General features: G+C 41.9%; 1 protein-coding gene across 4 annotated transcripts in view; it reads right to left on the reverse strand.

Moving 5' to 3' along the window:
* Positions 1-11794, reverse strand: part of abca5 (ATP binding cassette subfamily A member 5) — a 63764-nt gene extending 51970 nt beyond the window's left edge. The window contains exons 1-5 of one of the 4 annotated variants that reach the window (XM_088323304.1): positions 11706-11794; positions 5227-5371; positions 4303-4498; positions 2429-2599; positions 2246-2340 (exon numbers count right to left, since the gene is read on the reverse strand). In XM_088323304.1, the coding sequence (XP_088179430.1) occupies positions 2246-2340; positions 2429-2599; positions 4303-4498; positions 5227-5340 (576 nt within the window). In that variant the 5' untranslated portion in view covers positions 5341-5371; positions 11706-11794. Of the gene's footprint in view, positions 1-2245; positions 2344-2428; positions 2600-4302; positions 4499-5226; positions 5372-11293; positions 11343-11604 lie in introns of those variants that run through there. The other 3 variants (XM_088323301.1, XM_088323302.1, XM_088323303.1) reach the window with 3 other exon arrangements.
* Positions 11795-12248: the final 454 nt, after the last annotated feature.

Consider the following 12248-nt stretch of genomic DNA (forward strand, 5'->3'; position numbering starts at 1 on the left):
CAGGAACCGTCCTCTCGTGGTTCAGATCCTACCTCTCAGATAGGACGCACTGTGTTAAATATGGTGAAATGACATCTGAGCCCTTTAATGTTACCTGCGGTGTTCCGCAGGGTTCAGTGCTTGGCCCCCTTCTTTTCAACATTTACATGCTTCCATTAAGTGACATTATTCGCAAGTACAATATCAGCTTCCACTGCTACGCAGACGACACTCAACTCTATCTTCCGTTGGAGGATTCTTCCACACTAAACTGTGGAAATTTGGAGGCCTGCCTCACTGAGATAAAAGAGTGGATGTCACTCAATTTCTTGCGTCTTAACTCTGAAAAGACCGAAGGTCCATCTAAATGCCGTGACTTATTCTCAAAAACTGCTGTGAACATTGACAAATGTCACATCACACAGAGTGACTCAGTTAAAAATTTAGGTGTCATATTTGACCCTGATCTAACCTTTGAGATGCATGTAAAGAAAATTACTAGAACCGCTTTCTTCCATCTTCGTAACATTGCCAAAATCCGTTCAATACTGTCTCAGTCTGATGCGGAAACTATAATTCATGCATTTGTTACCTCCCGTCTCGATTACTGTAATGCACTACTCTCCGGTCTCCCGAAGTCCAGAATCAAGTCTCTTCAGCTAGTACAAAATGCCGCAGCGAGGCTTTTAACTAGGACAAAAAAGTACGATCACATAACACCGATTTTGGCTAACTTGCACTGGCTCCCAGTGAGCCAAAGATGTGACTTCAAGGTTCTCTTAGTATTGTACAAAATCATACATGGACTTGCTCCCTCTTATCTTTCAGATCTGATCTGCCCCTATGTCCCGGTCCGAAGCCTACGATCTGAGAGTGCCGGTCTTCTGGTGATCCCGAGAGCAAAGAAGTGTTCTGCTGGTTCGAGAGCGTTCTCCATCCGGGCACCGGTGCTGTGGAATGCTCTTCCCCCTGAGATCCGATCTGCAACCTCAGTGGAAATGTTTAAATCTAAACTTAAAACTCACTTCTACTCCATTGCATATGAATAATAACCTACTCTTCTTGTCGGCTGAAAAATAGTCTGTGTAACATAGTGTACTAATCTGTGAAGCCCTTAGAGACTTATTGTGATTAAGGGCTATACAAATAAAAATGACTTGACTTGACTTGACTTAAACGTTTATGATAATTGGTCATGAGTCTTTCACAATGCTGTGGAGCCCTCTCTTCTTTGCAAAATTGTTTTAAATCTGCCATATAGTAGGGTTTTCTACCATAAACTAGAGGCCACACCACAGCATATCAATTAGAATTGAATCCGGATTTTGACCAGGCCACTCCAGAACCTTCATTTTTTTTCTTGCTGGCGTGTTTTGGATTGTTGTCCTGCTGCATGATTTTGATTTATTAGTCCACAGAATATTACCTCAAAAGTCTTGAGGATAATCAAGATGCTTTTTGGCAAATGTGAGACGACTCTTTGTGTTCCTTTGGCCAGTGTCTTTCTTAACACTGACCTTCACTAAGGCCATCGAGGCCTGCAGGACCTTAGATGTTTTTCGAGGTTCTTTTGTAACCTACTGGATGAGCCGTCGTCACACTTAATCAAGGTTGGTCCACAACTCCTGGGAAGATTTGCCACAGTTTGCCAGTTTTCTCTATTTGTGGATCATGGACATACAGTGGTTCGCTAGAGCCTTACAGCCTTGGAAATGGCTTTATGACCTTTGAAATGGCCTTATTATGACCTTTTCCCGAGTTTAATTACTTTTTGCTAATATCTTCTGGAATTTCTTTGGATTTTTGCATGTCTATTGTGTTCATGAGATTTTGTATCCCACTTCCCTCTGTCTAACAGATTAAATATAAGTGATTTCTTGATTTAACACAGGTGGTGGCAGTCAGTTTTGGGTGTGGTCTGCAGAATTGAACTCAGCTTTCCCAAACTGTAGTTAGCAACATTACTTTGTGATTTAACAAGAAAGGGCAATTACTTCAGGGCTAGATAGGCCTAGGTTTTTTTTTTGGTACCTTAATAAATCGAAACAACATTTCAAAACTGCACTTTGTGTCTTTGTGTGATGTTAAAACTGGTTTGATGATCTGAAACCTTTGTGAGGGATAAATATGCAAAAAAAAACATAATTCAGGAAGAGGGCAAATACTTCTTCACGGCACTGTATCTTGTAGTGAATAATCCATTATTTGTCCAGCCTGGGGCGTGTGTGGTGCAAGAGGGGCAACAAAACAACATAATGTGCCTTGCCTGGATGATAGCTGCGTCGATCAGTGTTTGGAGGCGGACGAATCCTGAATGCCAATAATTAGCGGCTCGGCAGTTACCGCCACTGCTCAGACAGTCTGCTGCAGACAGCAAAAAGATAGAATAAATGCAGATTAAAACAGTCAGGACTGCCCTGATCCACCTTGCTTAGCGCCGACATGTTACCCGACTCAGTGAATTCGTTGGGCTGCGGAAGCTGTGTGTAGGGGAAGCGCAGGCTGTAGGCAGTGGTAGCCATGTCGTTGAACACTACGCCCACTAAGCTGGATGGCTGGTGGACGCTAGCATTTTCCAGCTCTTCTTCACTGCTGAACATCTCCAAACCATCCGGGAGGGCTGCCGGTAGAGGCAATATCCTAAGCTAGAGCCTGAACCAGAACCTAACCCGAAATCCGGGACGACTCGCGCCTAAAATGTCAATCATTAGTTTGGGTTTAGGCCAGGCCAGGCTTTTCTCATGCTGACTTTTTAAATTAGCCATCTGTTATTGTTTTAGTTTATTTTTCTTTATGGAGGATTCATTGCGCGGATTCTCCACAAAGAAAAAAAAATACGTACAATGACAGGAGGCTAATTAAAAAAAAAGGAAGCGAGAGAGAAGCCTTTCCCCTCCTCAATATTAAAAAGTCCTCATAAATAAATCCGGGTTTGCTTTGGGCTCGGTTCCTCAGATCAAGTTAATTTGCCAGGCTTGCAGGTCCAGGCTTCAATACCTGTGGGTCGGGCTGGATTTTTCTTTAGGCCCAATCTTACCTCAAGCTCCCTGCAATATAACGCCCCCTCACTGACTTGACGGAATACGTTATCTATGTGTGCTGCAACTAACAACTATTTTAATGGTGGACTAGTCACAGACTATTAAAATGATTAATCAAATAATCGGAACATTGTTATTATTTCCTAAATTTAGAATTAAGTTGATTTAATTATGTGGCAAATGATAAAAAAAAACTGGGTAAAATGAAAAATACATGTTTTAATAAACATACTATGGATTTGTACAAAAATTACTAATCACTATCTAAAACCAATTGGGCATTGCGATCGGCCAGTAGACACATAAATAAACCTCAGTCCATTCTTTAGGCGAGTAAATAATAAATTACAATAAAAAAATGTTTTATACCTGGAAATAAACAGAGGTACATTAGAAGCAGTGTATATGCATATACGTATATGTTCACCTGTCTGCTTTACGGCATGAGTCACTTCCGCCCAAATCTTATCAGTGAATGAATTCAAGAGGAGTGGTTTACACAGCCTCATTCCAACCAATAATCTCTTTATTTGACAGAAACCCTGTGGGTGAGGACTAGGCCACTTTAAAACAATATTGTTGTGTGGTACCCGGGGTAATCCGGGACCTGGAACAGTAAATAAGTAAAACATAATGTCCATTTTGTGAAGCACAACTGGTCGTCTAACAAAAAGTACTTCACAATTTTCTTCAAAATATTATAAAAAATGACGTTTGTAAGTTTTAACATTTTAACAAATGACGTTTGTTCTTTGGTCTGCGTGCATTTGATTTTTAATCGGTTTGTCAGGCAGAGTCTGGCATAACGCTTAAACTTCCTTTCATAACGAAATATACGCATTAAAAATGTACAAAGCATGTCATCAAAACTATATTGGGTTGAACGTACTTTGAATCTTAACAAGGTGAGGCAGACTGTTTCTTTCAAATGTCATGCTCTTCAAATGTTCCTGCATCACAGATCTACCGCCATGAAATGCAAGGTCTGTTTTGCAAACTTTGCAAGTAGTCTTTTTATTGTCCTTATCTTAGGTTAAATACTTCCTAACTTGTGAATTTTTAGTATGAGCAGTTGATGCTGACACTGGCATTTCTGTCTGTTCATGTTACCGGTCGAGACAGAGACACTATTGACTATTACTCATGACCGATTATATTGTGGAGATTCCTTTCTCTGTTGGCAAAATGCGTCTGACGACGAGTTGTCAACAATGGAATTTATCGTCAATAAATGCTGTTTTCTAATCGTTGTAGACCTAGTGTGTTTATGTGTGGATCTTACGCAGCTCCCGAGCTACTTCGTCCATGATTCGGCTGGTGATGTTGGTGACAGGCGTGTAGCCAAGACTAGTGAAGGTGAAGGCATTGAAGTTCGGCGGCTCCAGCTCCACAGTTGGCACTCCGGGGTAAGATACATGCGGATTTTTAATGCTGATTATGATCAGTAGAACCAGGAGCAGCAGTGGCAGGATCACTTCCTAAATAGTGGGTTTTCATGAGTTTTCATGCAGTAAAGCAACCAGGGGTCTCATTTATAAAACTGTGCATAGGAAAGATCACTAAAGGTGGCGTTCAGAGGAAACACAGGTGGTATGTGCGAACAAAAATGTTCCTATTTATAAAACAGTGCGCACACACGTCCCACCCCTGTTTCTCTATATAGATCACAATCAACTCTCAAGTTGGCGTATGTGGGGGAACCGCCTCTTTATGCTTATAAGACGGAATACCCTCAAAAAATATTTAAACATACCAAACGCATAGATGGTTGAACCAAAGAAAAGAACCAAAATGTGTAACTTTACACAATGCAAAGTGGAGGTTAATGTGGGTGAAGTGGATTGTTGAAAACATTTTTGGTGTTGGTATCATGATTGCCAAAAAGGCAGAGGAGTGGCAGCATGTGGCAGATGCTGTCAACAATGTTGCCTCAGACCATGGCAGAAATAAAGAAGTGGTCCGACATTAAAGTAGAGGCCAAGAAGTGGATTACGCTACACTGCACAGGTGTGTGCGCCTCAGGTGGGGAAAGGAGACCCTGGAGCTCACCCCCACAGAGAAGAGGTTGGCAGGGATACATAGGTTGTCCCTCGAGAGTGGAGTGAAAATGAGTGGAAATACAGAAGGTTGCTTCCAAATGGCGGAACCAAGTCTTTTATAAATGGGGCCCCAGGTCTGAATTTCTTGAATTTAAAATGACACAGACCTGTAAGCTCTGCTGTTTGGTCCGCCACTTGATGAGCAGGTTTTTGTAGAGGAGACTTTTGGTTTGCTGCCACACTGGAGCATTTATGGTACCGTTGACACGATTGGCGTACATGTCTTCACCCAAGCACCTCTGCCGGCCTCACCTGTAACACACATGCACATCTTTAAAAACAACAACAGAAAATACCAAACAGGCACTCAGTCACAAATGGATCACGTGGGAATCTATTCACCCTTTCAGACAGCAGTCACTTGAAATCACTCAGTGTTTGTTTTCTATACATCCAGTCTTTAAAATGATATAAATCATGGTCACATTACAATAATTTAAGTATAACAACAATTCAGTGCTTTCTGCTGAGATGACGATGCTCTTAGGTCATAAATTACTTTATCAGACTCAAAGAAGCCGATATTAGTGTTTATGTGGTTTTTATCGTGAGCTAGTTTATTTTTTTTTGGTTTGAACAAATTTATTGACACTAATAACAGAAAACAATCATGACAATCTCAACAGCAATTAAGCACATTCACAATATTATATTCCAATATTACGTTTTTAACAGCAAACACAATGTGAGGTTTGAACAACCCTTCTCGAAAATCTTAATAGCAATCAAGCATATTCACAATTTCATTATATAACATCTTTGTTAGTGTCAATAGATCCGTCCAGGCCAAAGTCGATTGTCCTCGGTCTGAACAAATCCACCGACACCAACAGCAGCAAAACAAACACGACAATCTCAACAGCTATCAAGCATATTCACAATTTTTTTATATCTGACAATATGACGTGACGATATGACGTTTTAACATTTTTTCCTGACATTTTCAACATCAATTAAACAATTTCAGAGTTATTTTCTTTTAACAGTAGTTAACCAGCGTGTAAAAGGCAATACTATTGTGCAAGGGCATAGCTCTGCCATCCCACCCTCCCAAGCAGCATTCTTCCAGTCCTCTGTGTGGGTCCTCTCCCTTCTGCGTGGGTCCTCTCCCTTCTGGGTTCCACAACCCAGGCCATTGCTGCCGGGACTCCCACAGTGTAGCTCTGGCTCCCCCCTCCGGGTGGGTGCAGACGAGTCTTCTTTATGGCTGCGTCCTAGGCCCGCCGCTCGCAGATTGTATGGTATCTGCAGCCATTTGGAGCACAGCCACGGGGATCTGCCTGCACCTCCATACCAGCAGGTTTCTGGAGGTCCAGATGGCGTCCTTGATGGCGGCAAGAGTGAGCCAGTCCCTGGCAAAGTCGTTCCGAGGCCTCCTCGACCGACTCACCCCGTAAAGCACGTACTGTGCATCAGGGACCTCCCCTGCTGGCAAGTCCGGGAACTTTCCTAGTTGGTCGGCCATTGTCCACAAGACCTGGGCAGCGCTGCACTCGCAAAAAAGGTGCCTCACCGACTCCTGGGCGCCACAGCCAGGTCGAGGGCACGTCGAAGTCGCTGACATTCCTCGGTGGTGCATTACGGCTCTGACTGGGAGAACTTCATGAGCCACCATCCATGACAAGTCTCGTAGTCTGTTTGGGAGGGCAGGATGATTCACGTTGCTCCAAACCGTTGTGGATTCGCCAAACGCAAGCCCCCGCACAGGGCTTACTGTTGCTCGCTTTTGCACAATAGCAATAAGGGCCCTGTGGTTTTGTAAAGTGTGACATTCTTGTGTTTCCAAATCAAACTTCTTCAAAAAATCCCGAATAAAGAGATGTGTTGGTGGTAGGTTAAATGAAACTGGAATCAAACGATTGTTTGGTACAAGCTTTAGCTTCCGCAAATATGAGCCCATCCAAAATCGGGTCATTGCTTGACTTTTCGGGTTGTTGGGTGGGCCCACAGCGTTTTGGAAGTGGAGAGAGACATATTTGCTTCCCAGGAAAAGCTGGAGGTCAGGCACTCCTTTCCCCCCTTTTTCCTTTTTCTTTTTCATTGTATCTCTTTTTATCCTTTCCCACTTTGAGCCCCAGACAAAGCGAAAGATGGCTCGGTCCAGTTGTAACAGCACGTTTCTTTTAGGCATAAAAACTAAACTGATTGACAAAAGCATTGAGAGGATGATCGCTTTAATGATTAGGACCTTCCCCTCTATTGTCAGTTTTCTTAGTGACCAAAAAACAAGTCTTTGCTTAACTTTCCTTGTCACGTCATCCCAGTTGGTCTCGCCTCCTCCATCCGCATTGAATTTTATCCCTAGGATTTTCTGGTCTGTCTTTAACACCGTCAGCGGGAGTCCTGCCTTTTCTGTCTCTTTCCACATTCCATAAAACTTCACTTGTGATTTTTCTCTATTTAGCCTTGACCCAGACGCCCTCCCAAACAGGTCAGTCAAGTCAAGGGCTCTTCCAACAGATGCGCGGTCAGTACATAAAATATTAAAATCATCCATGTACAAAACACACTTGGTAATTTGTCCCCCACTTCCTGGGATATTGATGCCTTCGACAAATCTATCTTTTCTTAACATTTGTGCCAAAGGTTCAATGCAAAGAACATAGAGAAGGGGAGACATAGGGCAACCTTGACGTACACCGCAGTTGATCTCGATTGCTTCCGATAAATTCCCGTTAATCATGAATTTGCTGTAGATGTCTCGGTATAGCAGTCCTACCCACTTGATGTATTTTTGGGGAAAACCACATTTTTGCAATACCCTGAAGAGGTATTGGTGCGAGACTCGATCAAAGGCTTTTTCAAAGTCTAGGTTTAGGACCGCTAGTCGCATGTTTCTGTCTCTCGCATAACAAATGGTGTCACGGATCAGCATGAGACTGTCGCTGATCTTCCTTCCCACAATGGCACAGGTTTGGTCTGGATCAACCAAGTCTCCCAAGACAACAGACATTCGTGTTGCTAGAAGCTTGCTGAAAATTTTACAGTCCACGTTTAAAAGCGTTATGGGTCGCCAGTTTTTTAAGTCAATTTTGTCTCCTTTTTTGTGCAATAGAGTAACTATCCCTATTCTGAAACTGTCTGGCATATGGTCTCGACTGGAAAATTCGTTAAAAACAGTTAACAGATCTGGTGCTAAAATATCCCAAAAAGTCCGGTAAAATTCGAGGTTGAGTCCGTCCTCCCCGGGTGATTTGCCTTTTTTCATAGTCTTTATGCAATCATTCAGTTGGTCTTGGGTAAAGTCCGATGTTAAAAAGGGGTCTTGACGCACTGATCTTGAAATTGTGAGGGTCAAACAGAGTTCCCGAATGTTTGATCTTACATTACACAGTCCAGCGTTTTTCCGAATTGCTCAGTCCACAATTAGTAGATTTGGGAGTCCACAATTGAAAGGATAATACATGCCCCATTTCATTCTCATGTGTTTCTTTCTTTTCAAATAATTTTTTGTAGTAGTCTTTGACCAATCTTGTTATTTCACTACTTTCCTTTGTTTTTTGCCCGTTTTCGTTTTGAAGCTTAAAAAGCACCTCATTTTTGCTCATAATTTTTTTTTAAAAATAGCGTGTACATTTTTCCCCTTCTTCTATTTCTCTTTCTCTGCTTCTTATTATGATGCCTTTGCTCTTTATTTCCGCCAAAGCGTTTAGTTCTTGTTTGGTCTCTTTGATTTCATCATTAAAGTCCATCCCCTTTTCTGTTAGGATGAAATAGCGTTGGAGTCTTCTTTGTAGTCCCGACATGCGTTTCATCTCTTTAAGTTTCTTGTTTTTCCCTGCATTTTTAAAAAAGGTCTGTGTTCGTTTCTTTGTCATTTCCCACCATTGTGCTCGTGAATCATACGAGTCTTGAAGGGTCTGCCAGTCTTTGTACAGCTCCCTGTATTGTGCGGCTAGAGCCTCATCCTCCAGCAGGGAGCAGTTTAACTTCCACAAACCCTTCCCAACAGTCATACCTGAAGGAAATGAGAAAGAGCAGGACAGTAGCAAGTGATCCGAAAAAAAAAACTGGAATTAATCTTGCATCACTCTGTGCTAAACCCCTTGTAAATATGTAGTCTATTCGAGAGGCTCTGGCATTGTCACTACTGAACCAGGTGAAGCCCTCCTTTCCTGGATGTATGGATTTGAAACAGTCCACCAGTTTAAATGTCCGGCACATGTCTTGTAATAAAGTTGATGTTTTATCTACTTTAAACTCCTCATCGGTCCTCTTTCTATCCTTCCTACTTAGGATGCAATTAAAATCTCCTCCCACGATTAGTGGTTGATGGCCTAGCATATGCGACTGGATTTCCTCTAAAAGTTCGTACCTGAGTTGTCTGTCGGCATGGCCGTATATGTTAATGAGGTTAAAATCATTCCCTATATAAGAAAGTCTTGCTAAGATTGCGCGTCCGTCTCTCATCACAGTACTCCCCTTTATGATGAGTTGAGGGTTGTTTATTAAAATGGCTACCCCATCGTTACGGTTTTCATTCGAGCCACTCCATAATGACGGATATGGCCAAATCTCTTCCCACTGTTTATAATTTTTTAGAAAGGGGATGCAGCATTCCTGTAGTAAAAACACATCTGTTCTGATAGTTTTTAGGAACGATGTGAGCCTTAACCTTTGATCTCACACTTCTCACATTGATAGTAGAGAATGTAATGCTCATAATTGTTGTTAAAGTATTTAAACTAGTTAGATAAAACCGGGGGATCTGAGTCCATTCTTTGGTGATCATCGAGAGTGTCACCTGTGTCAGACACATCACTTAAGAGTAGTACCTCATTTTGAGACTCACCGGGGAAAACTCTGGGACCCTCTGACTCTCTGTCTGTGGTTCCAGGTCTTCCCCTTTTTTCTGGGTACGGGGGTGAGCCAGAGGACCTATCAAGGGGTCTCTTACTTCCCTGCCCACAAAGGGTCAGATTTTTTCCCTCCCCGACTTCCTCCGTCTCAACTTCATACAGTTCCCTTGTGGGCTTATTCACCGGCAATCGGCTTTCTTCTAAATCTCTTATCTTTATTTCTGTTTTTTTCACCACTCCCAATTTTGTCTTACTTTTACCCCTCTTTCCAGTGCCCGTATGGGTTTTTGGAGAGTCGTTCGCCTTTGATTTGTTTGTCTTCTCCAAATCCCGGCAATGGCGTAGCAAACAAATTTGCTAATTTGGACTCTCTTCCAGGCCCTTCCTGATTAATATGTGTTTTCGGAGTGGCAGTTGCTTTTTCTATTTGTTTGTCATGTCCAAATTCAGGTATTTTATGAGAAATCGAATTAGGATTTCCAGGTTCTTCCTGTTTCAATTTTGATTCTCTGGTCTCTCCTCCAGGGGTTTTGGTAGGTACATCTGTTTTTTCAATTTGTTTGTCTTGTCCAATTTCTTTGTGCATTTCTTGATCAATTTCATTGGGTATTTCCATAACTTTATTCATTTCCTGTTCATCTTCATTGGGTATTTCTATAACTTCATTCATTTCTTGTTCATTTTCATTTTGTATTTCCATGACTTTATTAATTTCATTGTCTTTGTTATCTTTATTCATTTCATTGTCTTTGTGACATTTATTCATTTCATTATCTATGTTGTCTGACATTATTTCATTGTCTTTGTTGTCTTTGTTAACTGCCTTCCTAGCTTTCAATTTGTTAGCAAACGAATTCGGGCAGTTTCTGAAGAGGTGATTCGTTTCTCCACAGAGATTGCATTTTCTGCTATTGATGCATTCCTCAAAGGAATGTCCAATTGTTCTGCACTTTCCACAAAAAATTCGATCACATACCTCAGCCAGATGCCCATGCTCACCACATTTGCGACAGAGTTTCGGTTGCCCTTGATAGTGGATAAAGCCACGGTTTTTCCCCAGGAATATAGTCGACGGGAGTTGTTTCAGTCCCTGAAAGCCCTGAGGATCTTGCCGTAGTTGGACGGGTACCCTCCAGGCACCAGTCCAATAGCCTTTCTCACACCTCACCTTCATAGCCTGGCCTTTAACTGAGCAGTATCTACTCAACCAATAACAGACGTCATCAGCACTGATTATTTCACTAAACATTCTAACAATGACAATCTTGTTAGCATTATCAGTCAGCTTCTCCACTGTAAATCCAGAAAAATGGGACCTCACTCCCTCAAAGCGATTCCAAAACTCTTGATAAAGAGCTGCCGTTTCAAAACTCACATCAAAGCCTTTGCCAGAAGTCATTTTTATGACAGCAGGTACCTCCTCCTTTTTAAACTTCAGAATCTTTTCAACAAACTTGTTAATAAAATCCATCCTTGACATTCCCTCCGAAATTGCCACAACCTCTTTGAGCAAGAATCTCACGCAGTTACGTCTCCGCCCGCCGGTATAATGCCCGGCCATGGCAGGACTCAACTGCTTTACTTCTAACTATGTTAAAATGGTTAGAATTGTAAAATTAATAATTAACAATACTCTTAAAACCGACGCCAATGACAGTATAAACGCATAGAACGAGCAGTGCTAACCTGATGCGTCCACCCCCACTGCCCGACTTCATAAGTATGAATAACCAAACAATGATAAGCGAGAGTGACAAAATTGAGTATTTGTTACAGAAAAGACTCACGTAGAATTAAGATTATGAAGGCATTTAATGCCTTTGTGAGAGTTGTTATGGCTCACATAGCATTCGTGATTACTTCCGGTTACCGTAGGACACACCCCACAAGTGCATAATAATCCAATCAGAGGACTCAGTGTGATGAATGACACAATAGGGCGCCAATTGAACAAGCATGGTGTGAAAAAACACGACAGAACATAAACAATAACGATTATAAATGTACAAATGAATTGCTTTCTCACTGGGCTTCTATTTTAGTCTGCGTTCGGTCATGATATATTAAATAAAAAATAACAGACATTTTTAGCCAGGCTGGACAGTTTGACGTAATAATGGCGAAACATAAATAAAAACCTCGCATGGTAAATAATACAGTGTAGTGGGTTGTACATAATTCACCCACGGAACTATTGTTTAGTAGGCGAGTTCCTAGGGGGACTTTTTATTCGACCGGTTCTAGCCACTCTCGTGTGTTTGTTTTGGTTATCGCAAGTTTACATGTTATTAAAGCAGCGTCCGTTGGCACCTTTGTTTGACACTCCGCCT

This window comes from Urocampus carinirostris, chromosome 19 (assembly GCF_059441175.1).
Source record: "Urocampus carinirostris isolate Australia breed hairy pipefish chromosome 19, RoL_Ucar_1.0, whole genome shotgun sequence".
NCBI lineage: Eukaryota > Metazoa > Chordata > Actinopteri > Syngnathiformes > Syngnathidae > Urocampus > Urocampus carinirostris.